The 18,833-nt window shown below is 39.5% G+C and overlaps 1 protein-coding gene across 14 annotated transcripts in view; it reads right to left on the reverse strand.

Annotated features, from left to right (window-relative positions):
• Nucleotides 1–18,833, reverse strand: part of VPS13B (vacuolar protein sorting 13 homolog B) — a 921,287-nt gene that overhangs the window by 477,877 nt on the left and 424,577 nt on the right. For all 14 annotated transcript variants that reach the window (XM_073330465.1, XM_073330462.1, XM_073330464.1 and 11 more), the window contains exon 20: nucleotides 5,985–6,094. In XM_073330465.1, coding sequence (XP_073186566.1) covers nucleotides 5,985–6,094 — 110 coding nt within the window. The remainder of the gene's footprint in view (nucleotides 1–5,984; nucleotides 6,095–18,833) is intronic.

The following is an 18,833-nucleotide window of genomic DNA, read 5'->3' on the forward strand; positions in this document are numbered from 1 at the left end:
ACCACTCAAGAATGTGGGCAGACAGGTCACCTGTTCCCGATGATGTTTGACAAATAGCTTTAGAATGAAGAGGAAAGAAGAAGCCTTACTGCTCACTTATCTCAAAAAAAGAGCAGAAATAGAAAAGGTTGAGAAACAGCGATGAAAATAAGTAAAGGCCTTGAGATACTTCCATATGAAGAGAAGACTGGGACCACTTATTTTAGAAAGGAGACATGGCAAAACTGTAAAAAATTATGAATAGGAAAGAGCAGAAAAATCAGGAATACCTATACCCCCTCTCAAACTGCAAGGACAAGGAAACACTCAATGAAATTGAAAGAAAAACAATTTAAAATGAATAAAAGAAAATATCTTTTTCTTTGTTTGATACCCAACACCTAATTAACCTGTGGAACTCAATTTCACAAGATGTCAATGGGAGCAAGAGTTTAGTAAGAGTCAAAAATAAGCATTAGACAAACAAACTTCCACTATGGACAGCTTATTCTGTAATTATGAGTTTCTCTTCCATCTGGTTCTGACCGGAAGGAAACTAAACTAACAGACCACTGGTCTGATCCATTGTGTCAATTTTAATGTTCTCTTAAAACTGTTGCCCTCACCAAGACATCAGCAATGAGAATGTTAACAGGCTACTGGCCTGCCTAACACAGAAGACAACAAAAAGTGAAGGAGATTTCCCAACTAAAAGAAGATTCAAAATCGCACAAAACTTGGCTTGTTTAAGGCCTAGCCTGAAATTCCTGGATGTTTTCCAAAACATGTGTTGAACCTCAACGAATCTGGGCCAATGTCTGAGTTTGGAACAAACTGCCTGTCAGGGTTCCTTCTCCACTCTGAACTCTGGGGTACAGATGTGAGGACCTGCATCCAAGACCCCCTAACCTTATTTTTACCAGCTTAGGTTAAAAACTTTCCCAAGGCACAAATTCCATCTTGTCCTTGAACAGTATGCTGCCACCACCAAGTGATTTAGACAAAGAATCAGGGAAAGGACCAATTGGAGTGCCCGTTTCCCCAAAATATCCCCCAAGCCCTTACACCCCCTTTCCTGGAGAGGCTTGAGAATAATATCCTAACCAATTGGTTACAAAGTGAACACAGACCCAAATCCCTGGATCTTTGGACACTGAAAAAAAACAATCAGTTCTTAAAAGAAGAATTTTATTTAAAAAGAAAAGAAAAGGTTAAAATCCCCTCTGTAAAATCAGGTTGGAAGATAACTTTACAGGGTAACAAAAGGTGCACAAAACACAGAGGAACCCCCTCTAGCCTTAGTTTCAAAGTTACAACAAAACAGGGATAAACCTCCCTCCCTCCCTCCAGCAAAGGGAAAATTCACAAGTTGAGAAAACAAAGATAAACTAATACGCCTTGCCTGGCTGTACTTACAATTTATGTAATATGAGAGACTGGTTCAGAATGGTTTGGAGGACGTGGATTGATGTCCGGTCCCTCTTAATCCCAAGAGCGAAAGAACACAGAAACCAAGGACCCAAAACAAAGCCTCTCGCCCTCCCCCAGATTTGAAATGATCTTTTGTCCCCATTGGTTCCTTTGGTCAGGTGCCAACCAGGTTATTTGAGCTTCTTAACCCCTTACAGGTAAGGAGGAATTTTAGGTTATCCTTATGGTTATGACACTGCCAAACCAGATGACTTTCATAATCTTATTTTGTAATTGGCTAGAAGGGTTGTTTTTGAGAGATTACTCTTTTACTTTATTTCAACTTTTAATGTATCTATATAAACTGGAGATGGATTTTATACAAAACTTAAAATAAAAAAGATAGATACATTGATTGTGGCACCCAATATTACCATACAAAATATCATAACTCAAAGGACACAAAAACTTGAGGACATACTATATCAACATGTTAACAAAAGCGCCCAACAATCCAGCACCCTGCTGGAGAAGGCTCCAAAAAAAAGATGGGCATTGCAACATATCCTAGAAGCCTGCAAATTCAAGCTTTAACAGATTAAAGGGGAATCAAATGCTATAGTTAATATTCCTTCACAGAGAATATCTTGTCAGATGGACAGAAACACATTGGTTCCCTATATCTCTTCTATGTATATAACATACAAATATACATTTAAAACACATGTAATTACAGATCACATATCAGAGCTGTGACAGTCAGAGATGTGTGTCAAATTATGAATACCATGAATGCCGCGCCATTTATAATATTAAAAAATGGTACTAATCTTCCGTAACTTTGTGTTGCACATATCCATTCCACTCCTCATGTGCACATGCTCTGCACACAGTTGTTAGAAAATTTTCCCTCAGAAAAACCCATCAGGGTAGCCTGAGTCCCCTCTCCTGTCATGTGCCACTGTATTACAATATAAAGGGCCCAGCCTCTCACAGCACCCTCAGTTCCTTCTTGTCAGTCAACTTCAATGCAGAGGGACAGGAGGATGGACCATAGTATGGAAGTGTGCAACACATCTTAAAGAACAATTACAGAAGTTTAGTAACCATTTTTTATTCTTCAAGTGAATTCACATGAGCATTCCACTCTTGGTGACCCATAAGCCATAAAGAAGGAGAAGGGATTGGAATCTATGTAACACAGAAGGACAACTCATCCAAATTTAGCATTGTCTCTTGAGTGCTGAGTGTTGGCATAATGGGATGCAAAGACATGGACTGAAGACCAGGTTGTTGCTCTACAAGTGTCCTGGATGGGGACTTGTGCAAGAAACGCCACCAAGGCTGCTTGAGATCTTGTGAAATGAGCAGCTACTTTGCTTGTTGGGGAAATGCCAGCCAAATCACAACATTCACAAATACAGGATGCTGTCCACAATTAAACTGTCTGTGAAGAGACTGGGAGACCCTGCATTCTGTCTGTGATGGCCACAAATAGTTGGGTTGAAAACTGGAACTGTTTAGTACTATCTATGTAGAACATCAAAGCCCTTCTAACACCAAGGGTGTGCAGGGGTTGCTCCTCTTATTGGTGTGTGGTTTGGGGTAAAACATAAGTAAGTAAATTGACATGTTAATAGGAAAGTTAGATACCACTTTAGAGATAAATCTTGGATGAGCAAATATATTTTTGTTCTTAAAGAAAATTTTATAAGGAGGTTTAGACATCAGAGCACGTAGCTCAGCCATACTCCTGGCAAAGTGATGGCTACTAAAAAACCTCACGTTCAATGATAGGTGTGGCAAGGAGCACCTTGCTAATGGCTCAAACTAAGTTCAAGCCTCATGGAGGAATAAGTTCCCTTCTCCAAGGGTACAACCTTTCCAGGCCTTTCAATAATCTGATTGTCATATCATCAGCAATTTTAGAATGACTGTCCAAGTAAGGATGGAAAGTTGATACTGCTGCTAGGTGGACCTTGACAGAACTAATCACCAATCATGAATGTTTTAGGTGTAATAAATAGTCCAGGATACACTGGATTGAGGACTGCATTGGTGAAACCCAAAATCGACAAGACCAGATGGGAAAATGCTTCCACTTCAAAATGTAAATAGTCTTGGTGAAGGGCTTTCTACTATTTAGTAAAACATTGCAAACTTGCTCCAAGCAAGACTCCTATTTTTGATTTAGCCATAGAGCCTCCAGGCTGTTAAATGAAGTACCTGCTGGTTCCGGTGGAGCACCTGACAAAGATCCTGCAAAATTATGTCTGGATCCAAAGGAAGTGAAATTGGAGCCTTTACCAACAGATCCAGGAGAGTGGAGAAGCAGTGCTGCCAGGACCACCCTGGGACTATTAGTATAACCTGGGCATGGTCTCATTTGATCTTTTGCAACACTCTGTGTAGAAGTGGAATTAAGGAAAAGCGTAGCACAGCTTCTTCAGCCAAGACAGTAGGCAAGTGTCCATGATGGAACTGGGACTGCAACCTTGTAGGGAACAAAACTGATGGCATTTCCTGTTGGCCCTGGTTGTGAACACTGCTGGAAAATGCAGCTGGCTACATCCAGGGAGAGAGACCACTTGTGGTGACTCAAACGATCTGCTTAGGTGGTCTGCAAGCTCATTCTGCAATCCTGGAATGTAAGAGGCTTTGAGATTGATTGAATTAGGAATGCAAAAGTTCTATAGCCTCTTGACAAAGTGGAAAACAGAGGATTCCTCCCTGCCTGTTGGAGAAAAACATTACTGCTGTGTTGTCTGTGAGGACAAACAGTCTTTTTCCCTTGACCTGAGATAGGAAAGCCTGAGAGGCTAGGCAGACAGCCCTTACCTCCCTGACATTGATATGTAGAGACATGAGGAGACCATAAGGACCAAAAACCCTGAGTTTGTAAGGGGACCCAGATAAGCCCCACTCCCAGACAGCCACATCCATCACCAATGTTAACAAAGATTGATAGCAGGCCAAGGGAATGCCTGCACATACATTGACCAAGTCTGTCCACCAATCTAGAGATATCAGTATGCTAGAGAGCACATTCAGCAGAGAGTTCAGATGGTGACAACTTGGTGAATAAATGGAGGCCAGCCAACTCTGAAGAACCCTGAGATATAATCTGGTATGTGCACAAGACTGCATGTCCCAGGAGCCTCGTAGAGTTTAAGGCTACACTACTAACTAAGTACTGGTCAACTAGAAACTATTTACATTAAATTTACAACAAGCACTCCAAGAGCACTTGCTATGGCAAGCCAAGCAAGTCCAACGGCCATCATGGATGGTAAGAAGGAACTGAGCAGAATCTGGGGCAGCTGGACCTTTTATATCAGCATGCAGTGGTGGGCAACAGCAGAGAGTGCTCACGCTGCCCTGATGGATACCACCGAGGGAAAAATTTCTGATGACTATGCGTGGGGCACACACACAGCAAGAATGGAATGCACATGTACAAGCACTCGAAGAACAACCTTCAGTGTAGATTTTGTAGCAGAGGTTTGACACCTAGTAGACAAACTGTCTGAGCAGCTGTGAAATAACAGTCAAGGGGCATCAACAGTGAATAACTGTTCCCTACCAAAATAATGGGTTTTCTATGAGCAGGTCCATTGACTTTCAATGCTTTTCTACAGAGACGCCAACTGGTGAGGAGCCCTGGAGCCTGGACCTGCTCCCGTCCCCAGCTCACTGAGGAGACAGTCAGCTTTAAAAGAACTACTTCTCTAAGTCAGAAAGACCAAGATGGCCAGGCTGAGAAGGCCAGAAGGGCTGTGTGGCCTAAGGTCTCAGACCATGACTCACTGGGTGGAGAGGTCAGACTGAGGGAATGTGTGTTTAGAAGGTTGTTATTTTCCATAAGTCTGTAATTCTCCTGTGCTTTTTAAGAGTAGGTGTGTGATAAGATAGTCCTGTAACAAGCCTGTGCTGCCTTGCTTTACTGCCACATTGTCCCTGAAGGGTTTAACTAAGATATCCGAGTTCCCACAGCCAGGTGGACTCTGTGGGGAGTGTGTCTAAGCAACTGGGGGCTTGGGAGGGCTGTGGCGCTGGTTCTGGGATCTTGGTGGCTGGATTGCAGGACCCCACCACCTAAGAAGGGTATCTGATGGGGGCCTGTACCTGGGAGCGCACATGAGACACGCAAGGTTTGCCTACACAGCAGCTAGGAGAACTAGCACTCTGAAAACAGCAGTGTGGCCAAGCGGCAGGGGCTGCAGCTTTGGGCTAGGGACCTGACTACCTACCATCAAGAGGGTTGGACAGCTGTAACCAGTGCCACACTGCTATTTTTAGTGCACTAGTTCGAGCAGAGCTAGCTCATGTACTTCTACTCACACTGGGAATTACACCTCCCAACTGCTGTGTATACATGCCCCCAGATTAGTGATCAGTCAGTGAAGCATATGGGATTCAGAGGTTGAATCCAATCAAAACAGAATGTGGGACAGGGACAGGTTATGACGGTATCCTTCATAATAAACGTAGTCTGGAGTAATATAACATAAAATTTTCACATTAAATGAGAGAATGTGGTATAGGGAAAGGTTATTTTTATATACACAAAGAACTGATTTCTCAAGAATTCCTACCTGTTGGATGTGTCTACTACTTCGTTTCTGAGGTTGGTACATAAGCCAAGTATACAAGACTGGATCAATATTGACGGCTAATCCCTGCACGCTGGCCAAAAGTACAGCACCTAGATAGCATAAAGAGAAAATGAAATTAAAAAGATAAACTATATAAACACATACACAAATATGTATTTTCTTTAGTAGATACAAATCCTTTTTGAAAAAGAAAAAGTTACCATTGTGCAGTGATTACACTTTAAAAGTTCACTCCAGTTTTAGAAACGTTACGAGTTGTAGAGGTAACCTCCATTTTAAGACTAGGTACCACATAAACTGATAGAGTATTTTAAAATGGAATTAACTTTTTAATTGTGAACACTGTATGTACTGTAAATTTGTCACATGCCTCTTTTGATTAGGATGGAATTTTTTTATTTTGTTGATGGTATATCATAATACAACATTCCTTTATTTTATTTTAAATAAATGGTTTAGTAAAATGGCAATTTTGAAAGCGATAAACATTTCTAAGCACAAAAAATGACCCTATATCTTTATAAAGAGAAGTGGAAAAAGAAAGTCGGAAAAGGTGGAAGAAGAATGGAAAATCAAGGAATCTTACAGAGGAAAGAAAATAGTTCTGCACATTAACCTCCTCACATAAAAGCCCCCTGGACATCACATAAGATTGCTGTTAATAATTTCTGATTGTCAGTGATTCCATAAACTATTCACAGCCTTCAGGTGAAGTCTTTCACAGCTGTCTTTGGCTTTCATGATTCTTAAAATCTGCCAATCAACTCCTCTAAGCACCTACATTTCATGAGGCTTGCCCTAAATTGGAGGGGGGGAGAGGTGGACCTGAACAAATAATCCTGTTCACCTCTGACTTCCCAGGTTTTACTAGGATCTGTATTTCTGCTAATTGTCCTTATTGAGAAGGACAGGCCTTACTCCATGCACTAGACTGGATGAAAATTTAAAATGAACCCAAACAGTGAACCTCAAAAGTTGAAGAGACTCCAGACACACAGTTACAGCTCACTTCATTTACAGTTTTCAGAGTAACAGCTGTGTTAGTCTGTATTCGCAAAAAGAAAAGGAGTACTTGTGGCACCTTAGAGACTAACCAATTTATTTGAGCATGAGCTTTCGTGAGCTACAGCTCACTTCATCGAAAGCTCATGCTCAAATAAATTGGTTAATCTCTAAGGTGCCACAAGTACTCCTTTTCTTTTTTCATTTACAGTGGAGACTGCAAGGATCTCATGGAAAATGAAGTGTGCCACAAAGGCCAATGCAACTGACCACCATTCTTATTGCCAGCAGGAACACACAACATGTGGGGGCCTCTCAATTGTAGTCACATCCCTTTTGCTTCCAGCAAGTGATCAGTCTGACAATTCATAACCACTCCTTTGGTCCCAGCAACTGCTGAGGCTTCTGTGTTTCTCTCACAGTCAGAACGGTAAAACAGTTGGAGAAAGAACAAACCCAAATGTCCAGCAGAGACTTATCGGGAAGATTAGTGGATTGTGGAAATCACAAGACAGCAGAACTGTGTATATCATATAAACCCCTATTCATCACATCACAAAAGTGAGAAACTTGGCAGCTTTGTAAATGGTGTGGGGAAAAGGAAGCAGAAAACAAAATGGAGAAAATGCACAAAATTTCTTGGTTTTGCTTTTCTACTTTTGTGTGTGTGTGTGCTGCAAACACAGCTGTTTTCACAAAAAAATCGTGAATGTAACCCAAAGCTCACAACTTCTCTCCCTAGACTCTTTTCTCAGCCAACAGAAACACGATGTAAGAATTGAGCCTTGTAGCCACAGGCCCAAAGAAAATAATGTAACCCATTCTTCCCCCCAAAAAGAAAACACTTGTAATCGGACGGTGGGGTCAACTTTCTCGATAGTGAGCCAGAGGGGGATGCCTTGGAGCATTCTTCCAGCTGGTGCTCTGCCCAAAGCAGACTTCAATTATCTCTCTGTCCTGGGCAAAACATTATTTGGATGGATATTGTCAGATACCCTATTGACCCACTAGAGATTACAAGGCAAAACCCTAGAGAGGGAGACATTATACACACTAGAAAAGGCTCTCCTACAAGATTGACCAGAAGATTAAAAAAAAGATAAGAAAAAAGTTAGAATTGAGAAAAGAGAAAACTGAACAACCATGAAAAGGAAACAATCAAACCACGCGTCGGTTTTGAAAAGTTTGTATTGAAAATGTTATGTACTAAACATTAATATTCATTTGCATTCCCATCTTTTATAACCAATGTTTTAGAAGATTATGCAGATAGGAAGTGCTGTGAAATATTTTTGCTTGGGTTCTCTTCAATTTACGAAATCCCTAGAATCAGTTACCCCTGTGACCAAAAAGTTTGGGAGGTCTCCCTTGGAAAACACTTTTTCATCACACACAAGGAAATGAACTACTGACACCTAAACATAAAATAGCATGAAGTTTAAACACTATAGGTATGCACAGAAGCAAAGCTAATAATTATAAATACAAATAATTCCTTAAAACTTTATTAGTTAAAACATGATTAGCACAAAATTCCGCACCATTCAAAATTTATGTTTAACATTTTAATAGGTTCTTGATAAAGTTTCATTTATTTTCCTCCGTATAAGCAATGTGGTACCAATTTATTTTAATTCCCACAAATGTAATCATTTAGCAACTATGATTATCAGTATGGTGTCTTAAGTGATGATTAGTAAGGCTTAAGATGGGATTTTCAACTTATGGGAGGTAGGTGTCTGAATCCCACTGAAATCCAACTTCACACACACATTGTCCAATTGTAAGACCAGTGCACCTGTCTCTTGTATCAATTACAGTTAGCATCTGTTTATGTAATGACATTCTTTATCCTTGCAGTATTATGACTGCATTTATTCTTTACAATCAAATTTTGGACACATTTTCTTTTCTTAAAATACATTTTTAAATACTACAATTGTCAGCAGTCTCAACTGTTACCAATCCTCACGATTTTATCATAGGCCTCACAGTACATGGTGTTTTTCTTAAAACACCAGTTTCTGGGGTTATACGATAATTTCAGTTATATTTTTTATAAGAGTTTCTTGCCCTCACAGTTATGGAGAAAAGCTTGGAAAGTGACTCTTAAAGCTCAAAAACCAGAAGGCAAATAAAAAGATCCCCAAATGTATTATTTTAATAGCTAATTATTTTCAAATCAATTTAATGATTATTTGGGGCCTGACTCATGATTCTTGTACGCTTGGGGTTGGCAGTACTTCAGTCTAGGTAGAGAACTATGAATTAAATGGACATATTGAGTGTACTATCCTCTCTGCCCTGAAGGTGGAACGTTCAAGTCCTGGAGAAGATGCATTAGCAGTATGGGTGGAGGAATTTGAACTGCTGTTGCATGTTTATTGGAATTATTCTGTATCTAAAGAACTTCAAACACAGAAAATGGAGCATTTTCATGGACACTAAAATTAACTTTTTTTTAAAGTTACACTAACGTGTTAATGCAGCGAGTATTCTGCATTCATGACTAGCATGTTATTTATTTGTATGTACTTATATGCATTTATATTAATATAGCTATTTAACTGCAAAGCTGTAAAATTTTAAAACAAATGGATAAATGTAATGCAAAGAGAAATGATGAAGACCAATGTATCTGCTTGGTTTATCTTTATATAAGATTTAAAATTTTGCAATGAAAAATTAAATTCAGTTCATAAAAAGCAGCTGATTATTGGAAGATGAAGCAACAAAACTCGGATATTTTCAGTAGTAATACTGTTCAAGGAGAACAAAGAGTGATTTCTCCAAAAAAAGTATATATTTCATAAGTAGGTGGAACAGTATTTTAAATTTAATTTATACAATTCATTCATTTATATCAACACACTTTAGACATAGACAGCAAAAATATATTATTCACTGATATAAGATACTTCACAAAATTTTAAAAAAAGCTAAAATATTAAATTTTTAATTCATTTTACATAAAAAGTGATCAAACTTGTTGAATTTTATAAGGCAGGAAATACTATCCAAGTGGGGTTAAGTGAGGAAGACTTGAGGAGCACAATGTGCAAGAGGCAGTCAAAAAATACACAAAGATAAATCATCCGTATAGCAGAGGCTCTGAGCTGGAACACACACAGAGGAACTCCTGTAGCTAAAAGAGGCTTTGTGATCTGATAGTTTTAAATGTCAGTAATAAACCTTAAAAATAAATCTTCAATTTAAGGAGAAGCCAGTGGTAGGACATAAAATAAAAGAGTAACATGTGTACAATGCGAACGACAATAAATAAGCCTTGCAGCAGGATCTTCAGCAGATTGGAGACTGGAAACAGAAAATGCTGGAAGGTCGGTATGGAGTACATTACAATAATTAGCGTTTATCAACATTTTAGGCGCCAAAATTATGAGTGATTCCTGCATCTTTAAAAGATATTGTCTGATGTCAGCTAGCCTTAATGATATATATGTGTCAAATAAAAAACACGAATTGGACAGACTTCCCCAGGGACAGGATTTGGGGAGGAGTCAGCCTTGGGCAAAAATTAGTGGAAATTTTTTTTTATTACAAACTCCCCCCAAAACAACAACAAAAATAGTGTTAGCAAGTAACATGATTTAGTAGTGCAAAAAATGAACTCAGCTCAAACTGCGAGGAGGTTAGAAATCATTTCAAATTAAAGCATGATTTTGACGGTCAACCTTAACTATGGAGTTGCTATGATGGCTCCATAAGCTCACAAGTGAGGTAGATGAGGACACTGTAGTTTAGTTTATCAAACCTCTTTAGTTGTTCATCCCTTAAGTCCGATAAAAACAGTTCAAGAAGCCAGATAAATAATTAAATTATTTTGCCTTTTAGTTTGAGTGCCAGGTAAGTTCGGCTTGCTACTAACCACTTACTAAATTTTACTTCAGCATTTGCTGCTTAGGCCTTGTCTACACTACCATGATAAGTTGACCTAAATTATGCCATTCCAACTACGTGAATAACATAGCTGGAGACGATGTAGCTTAGGTTGACGTACTGGAGTGTCTACACCATATTGTGTCAACGGGAGACGCTTTCCCGTCAATTTACTTTAATCTTCTAGTTCTGGTGGAGTACAGGGAGTCAACCGGAGAGCACTCTGTGGTCAATTTAGCTGGTCTTCACTAGACCCTGTAAATCGACCCCTACTGCATCGATCGCAGCAACGTCAATCCCCAGTAAGTGTAGGGGTGGTCTTAGATTCTATGTTGATGGGCAAATAAATGTACATGTAATATAGACAAATATTTGTTATGAGACCTCTCCCAAGAAATCCAAGCATAAAAGGATTCTAGTTAATCAGCTAGTTTTAAATTTAGCTATCATGCCAAAAATTAAGGGTTGACCCAAATGCCATAGAAATCTCTCATTGACTCCACTGGCATCAGGATCAGGCCATAAACAGATTCTTTTGAGGCAGATTTTATACTTAATTCAAGACTCCTTAATGACTATTTTATCTTTTTCAGGAAAAAGCACTAAAGTTTCCTGAATTTCATTAAGAGTGGTTTGAACTTTTTTCACTCCCTCTGTGAATTAAATTCAGGTTTCAATGAAGAACTGGTCTTACGGACATACTCTGTTTCATTTTCAAAGCCCAATTCACATATATTTATCTCATACCCCCTTCTAGTTAACCAGTACAAAATATAAATCTTGATAACAATTGTTATACAGTATTCGATAATATGAAGGAACAGATCCTTAGGGTCATGATGTACATTTTGGGGAGATATGGGGGTACATCCCCCCTCCCGACCCAATTTTCAGCTTGAGTGAAAAACAATTTGTTTCTTCCCCCAACTTTCAGCCCCAACCTGGAGGAAGAAGACAGAGGGAGGGGACCAGGCACAAAGAGGAGAGGAGGGAGTACAACAGAACCTCACAGTTATGAAGACCAGAGTTATGAACTGACCAGTCAACCACACACCTCATTTGAAACCGGAAGTACACAATCAGGCAGTAGCAGAGACAAAAAAATAAAAAGGCAAATACAGTACAGTACCGTGTTAAACAAACAACTAAAAAAATAAAGGGAAAGTAGCATTTTTCTTCTGCATAGTAAAGTTTCAAAGTCAATGTTCAGTTGTAAACTTTTGAAAGAACTATAATGTTTTGTTCAGAGTTAGGAACATTTCAGAGTTATGAACAACCTCCATTCCAGAGGTGTTCGTAGCTCTGAGGTTCTACTGTAGTCTGAGGTTACCTAGTACAGTTGCACTCAGAACTCTCTCCCCCCATGGATAATCTAGCTGATGAGCTGGGCAGAGAAGGAGGCATCAGAAGTTGCAATCTCCTGTCTCTAGGACCCAACTCTGTCTCCCTGATAGGCAGGCAGCTCTCTCTGTTCCCTTCCAACCCTCCCTCCCCCCTCCGCCGTCATCACCTCCAGCTCTAAGTACAGAGCAGAGAGTGCCCAAGCTTGGTAGGCAGTGCAACTCAACCATCAGCCCCTTTGCCCAGAAGCACCAACTCTAGCTCCTCTTCCTCATTCCTTCCCTCCTGCACACCCAAGAGGTAGGATCAGATATGGGAGAGGGAGTCGGTCACATTTCTGGGGGGCGGCACTGGTGTCTGAGAGAAGAGTTTGGGGGGAGGGCACAACCTTGGGAAAGGGGGCTATGGCTTATGGGAGGAACCTTTGGGGAGGAAAGTGGTGGTGGGGAGGGAGACAGGCTTCGGGGAGACTTGGGATAACAGATATGTGGGGAGCTGGGGCAGGTGGAAGAGAAAAGGCATTTGGTGGGAGAGAGGAGGAGTTTGTAGAAGAGAGTATAGGCTAATGAAGGGGTTTGGTGGATGGAGAGTGAAAGAGGGATGATTGATGGAGAAGGAGTGCTTGGGGAGAAAAGATTGGAGATTTTAGGAAGCAAATTGTTTGGGGAGGAGAGGTGTGCGGAGCCTGGGTTGTGGAGGTGTAGGTGTGGACTTCTGTTGCAGGGGTCTTCCTGGAAGGGAAGGCTCCTGGTACTCTGAGGGTCTGTGTCTCTCCCATCTTTTTGTCAAAATGAGTCCACTGCTTAAAATGGACAGGAGTATTCCAACTGTCAGTGGAATTATTATTCTAACTAACAGCGAGCACATGACAGCAGTGATATAGCTAATTTTGTGGATGATCTGCGATAAGAAGCAGTCTTGAGACTTTGTGAACAGGACTGATAGAGATGGTGCTCAACATATTTAATCTCTGGAAGAAAAGCAAGAACACTCTACTGTTGGAACACTTCCTGAAATCTCCTTTCAATTAAAAACATGCATATTTAAATTGTTTCCAATGCAAAACTTCAGAAATGACACTTCATCTCAAGATTTTATCTTCATCTCAACAGTAGCACCTTTATGAAAAAAAACTAGCAACACCTTTTTTAGTTATAATGAATTTGGGATTTTTGTTGAGGGAGGGATGACAAAACAAATGAAAATGTTCTGTAATGACAAGCTTTGTTTATCTTTTATTAACTAAGTAGCTTAAGAAAACATTACACCAGCATGCTACGTAAACTGCATCATAAATATTCAACAACGACCTCGTGACTTTGAGGTTTCTTGGAGTCTATGAATGCTAAACAGGTGCTGATGCAGGTTAACTTATCATCATAAATTTAATATCCAATTATTTCAAAGGGGATGGGGAATGAAAAAAAGTCTTGTTTTTCATTTATCATCATTAGATTATTTGACCCCCAATTATACTGTACTACACACAGACCTACATATTACACACAAATAAAGAGTTATTTTGTACAAGAGTGTGCAGGCAATTAGCTCTTTATGATGGCTTGACTCAGAACAGATCCACTGTAAATCACGAAAAGTGAAAATATCTAACTCTGTTTAATTTTAGCCTGAGAGACAAGTAAGGGAAAAAGTGTGCTTTGCTACTCTGCTTACTGCCAAAATGGCTCACTTAGCCACATTCCAAACAGGCTTTACCAATTAGCTATCCCAGAGCACCACAATCATTTTCAGTTATATCCCAAAGTGAAGAATGAGAGCTGAAGCAGGGGTTAGAGACTGAAGTTACACAGCATAAAAATTAAACATGCACACTTTTTGTCAGTTTTATAACATATATGACAAGCCAGTAAGATTGGCTTATCTGAGGGACAAAGTGTCCTGCATTTTATCCGGAATCACTGAACCAGACAGGGAGAGCAGACATATCAATCGACATCAAAGTTTAAGTGACTATGAACACTTATATTTTGCATTATGACAGCTACAGTAAGTCAACAACTTTTTATCATCTACCCATTGAGATATCTGTCTGCAAGTCTCACTATTTAATGCTTATTTGAGTGGCTTTTTAAAAAGAAGTAATTACAGACACTAATAGTTTTAAGACAAATATTTTACATGTTACTTTATGTCAGAAAAAAAATACAACCAAATGGGATGGGTTTTGGCAGAAAGAATACTTAGTTCCTAAGGAGAGTGGGAAGACCAATATAGGCTCAGTCATGACCCCATCAAAATCATTGACAAAACCCTAACTGACTTCAATGGGAGTAGGATCAGGCCCAATATGACTGTTATAAACTTCATTTTTACATAATGCTGAAATGTTAGCAAAGTGTCAAATATATTTTGTCTCAACTCTCTCCTATTGTTTGAAAATCCTATAGAATAATAAACAAAAACCATAAACCTTTATTTAACATTACACAGGCAACCTAAAGGCAAAAATATTCACTAGGGAAAGTTATGTTATAGACAGTACACAGAAACTTGAAGAAAAATGAACACACATTTGTAGAGTTCTATGGTTACTTTAGTAAAGTTTTCTTTTTGTTTTAAAACTCACAAGTACAACTGAAAAGGTTAGTTGTATAGACCGATATTCAAATACCTTTTGTAACAACCACAGTATTTTCCCCAGTACAAATGTTAAAACCAGCTTTTCCCTTCAACTCGGGCATTTTAAAATACAGTTTCTCCACAGATCACTCAGATGTACATGTTCCTGCAAACACACACACAAAGAATCCTAAATATTTAATTATGTTTTAATGCTATTCGCCTTCCAAATAACAGCTTTTGGTTTTAGGAAATATTTCATAGTTTACTGGTCAATACTTGTATGTTATGTACTGTAATTAAGCATCTATTGTACTAGTAGTAAAAACAATATGCAAATAATATAAATGTAATGTTTTGACCTGTTTAACATAAAAATATATAAATTGTGGTGGCATAACTTTCAAGCATATGTTCTAACAAACAATTTTAGGGGTACGTGAAAATCAAAGTATGTCTGGCCATCTATATATGCATCTGAACATCTGCAAACCAGCGATAAAATGAAAGAAGACACAACATCAGAATACACAAATTCATTCAACACATTGGCTAAACACAAAAGGTTCTGCTGCTTTTTGCTGTAAATCAGGTGCAACCTCACTGAAGTGAAAGGAGTTACACTGCTGTTAAAAAAAAAAGTGTGAGATCAGAATCAGACCCCAAAATGAAGAATACGCAATCGAGTTGTTAAGAATAGTTCTCATCATGCTCTCATCATTCATGTAAAAACTCAGGGCCTAGTTCTGCCTTCTGATTGGAGCTAAATCATTTAAGACTCATACCTTCAGGGGTAGGGAAAAATTTGGATCTTATTTTAGAAACAAATGCAGTTTATTGCATATGTGACAAATTGAGATCGAACGAGTTTTCACCAAAAATTGCTAAAATGTTAATATTTAACACGTATGATATACAATTTTGAAATACAAAATATTTTTTCAGTAACTGCTTCCTAGTTTTTCTATTCCATTTGAACAAAACTATGTACATTGACTTCTGAGGGTACAGGGATGTGGGGTTGGGAAGTTGGCTAAAGAAGAAACACCACTTATTCAGTATGACTAGCAAATGTATGGGCAGCTGCAGCATATATGATATGTGTCAGCTCTCTTTTGGGTTATTTCTGATATGTCTCTGTGAAAACATGGTAACAGATGGCTATTATTACCCTGCTGAACAGAACAGCCCTCTCTCCCCTAAATTGTAGCTCTTAACATAAGGATCATTTCTTTATAAGCTCTGATGAACCTTTCTCATGCTCACATTCATGTTTTAGACACATCTATTTAGCTATAACCTTTCTACTATTTATCATTTGATGTTGCTAAAATGAGGGAGCATGATATGCAGCCTCATATTTAGCAGATTTTCAACAGTTTATAACTTGACCAAATCTGAATGGATTTTCAGGGTGTCAGCAAAAAGCACATCTCTGACTCAAGATGAGCACCATGCCAAATGTCAATGTCTTGCTGAAAACCACTGAAATTTCAGAGCTCTTAAAAATAACTTTTTTTATATAATGGAAAGTGATAGTCAACTTAAATACAAGTGTCACTGTCACTTCCCCTATAACAGCTAACTCAGTGTACCATGGCCTGACTGTACATGTACAGTCCTATACCACCAATTGTGAGCAAACATGTCACAGTAGTACTACAAAGAAGAATAAGACTTTTGTATTTGAATAATAAAGCAAGTTACTTTGGTAAATGACCTCTTTTTATCCTTCAGGACACTGCCTCTGCAGGTACCCACTGAGAGAGACTAAATACAGTGACAACTCTCTGAAAGAAGACTCCAGAGTACAGCTAATTCAAAAATGAATGAAACACAGCTCTCCTTCAATGGAGAATCCAGTCTAATCTGGACTAAGTAGCAAGAGAATATATTACATAAAGCTATTAATCAAGACCTGGGTAGGAGCTTTGAGGATCTGCACAACTGATATATGACAAGTAGATGCTGCATAAACTGGTAACCCCTCCTTTCCACAGTAGAAAGAGTTTAAGTACTTCTGGGGTAGAAATTTCAGTGGGCACATAGAATTAAGTATTCAGACATGCTACCCATTCAAATCCCCTCTGGACTTAAATGGACAGGCCTTTATCTTTCCACCAAAAGCTATAAACCATCTTGAGAAATTTCTTAACAGGCTTTGTCCCATCAAAGAAATAAATGATAGACCTCTTTACTGCCACTGTTGGTCCTATGGACACCTTCTGCATAAACGAAGAACCTCAGAACTTTGGATCCATTACCAAAATATCTCATAAATAGATCTGAATAGCTTCTATCTGAGCAAGCCCATTCATCCTTGGACTCATAGGATTAAACAAAGTGATCTAAGAGTCTTAGATTGTTGGAACAGGCCCTCGTGATGAAGTCTGTTAACTGCTCATGTGTCCAGGATGGCCATGGACCTAGCCAGCTGGGCAGGACAAGGATGGGGAGGCTAACATTGACTGAGTTCAGAAGTAACTGGGGCTCATTAGAGTCCAAAACTCAATCTGGAGAAGTTAAAAGGAAGATACTAGTGCTGCTGTGATTGGATCAACAGCCAAGCTGCCAGACAGTGCCTGAGTTTTGAGATTGTTTAAAAAGATTGAGATTGTTTAAGGTGCCACAAGTACTCCTTTTCTTTTTGCGAATACAGACTAACACGGCTACTACTCTGAAACCTTTACAAAGACTGTAGTTTAATCTGATTTCCCTTGTATAACAAAAAGGAGACCTTCCAGTTTATTTCCGGGGCAAGAAGAAAAATACAAAACCTGTTTAAAAAGAGAGATTGTTTTAGTTAATTTCTCTTGTAGGGCAAGGAGAATTTCCAGTTGTTCAATTCTTCCTGGGTCAAAGCACGGAATGTACACACTTTTAAAAAAATTAAAAATTGTGTCAATGGGGTCAGGAGTCGTGCTTTCATTTTTTGTTTATTTAACTAGGCTCAAGGCCTTTTGAACCCTCTTAAAGAAGAGGATCAAAAAACTGTGGCCCTCTTCTAGTCCATGACGGTTTCTAGTCTCATCTGTAAAGGGAGAGGTTCCAGGGATTGGGGCTGTGCCAAATTACTGAAATCTGGTGTCTTCCCAAGTGAAGAGAGACCATATAGTGTTTATTGGGGGACTCTTAGAGGGAAAGAAGTTTAGGAAGGCAGCATATATTACTGCCTTATTAAAGAGGCCAAGACTCGAAATGGAAGGAGCATGACAAACTGGAGTTCCCATTTTTCTCATTACTCAGGAACTGCAAAATGGCAACCCCATCACAGCCCTATCAATCTCTGACTAATAAGGATCTGAGCTTTATAAGTTTATAAAGGAGCCCCCTTGCACCCACACCTCCTGCCTCCGGACACCCACCCCTGCACCCAGATCACCCCCCAGTTACTTTATAAGTTCTGGATGATATTCTACTCTAAAACAAAGCAATTGAAGAAATTCTGATTCCATGAATGGAAGTTCTGGTAGATGTAATGGGGATAGGATTCAGCTTGCCCATAATGAGTTCTCATTGAGTTTTCTTGTACTCCTGCAGGCAAAATATGCTTGACCTTCCCAAATGGTCAAGGACTGCACACTACTCCTGAGGGCATTCTGCACAAAATATTAAAAATTCTGCACCAAAAAATTAAAAGTTCTGTGCACAATATTTTAAAATTCTGCAAGTTTCATTTGTCAATAAATAAATGCAGAGACTTCAGCATAGCAGTGGGGAGCACAGGCCACTGGAAACTCCCCAACCCCCTCCCCTGGGACACAAACTCAGTGGTAAGGCTGAACCTGACCTTGACACAGCACAAGGTCTGAGCCTGCCTCAGAAACACCCTGGGGCCCTGCGCCAGGTGTGGGGCAGGCAGGCTCAACCAGGTAGGATCCAAGTGTGGCGGGGCTCAGTGTGTGGGGGGGATCCAGGTGTGGGACAATCTGGGTGCAGGCAACCCAGTGGGAGGTCTAGATGCAGAGAGGCTTGTTGGGGGCGGGGGTTCCAGGTGCAGGGGCAATG

This window comes from Lepidochelys kempii, chromosome 2, assembly GCF_965140265.1.
Source record: "Lepidochelys kempii isolate rLepKem1 chromosome 2, rLepKem1.hap2, whole genome shotgun sequence".
Taxonomy (NCBI): Eukaryota; Metazoa; Chordata; order Testudines; family Cheloniidae; genus Lepidochelys; species Lepidochelys kempii.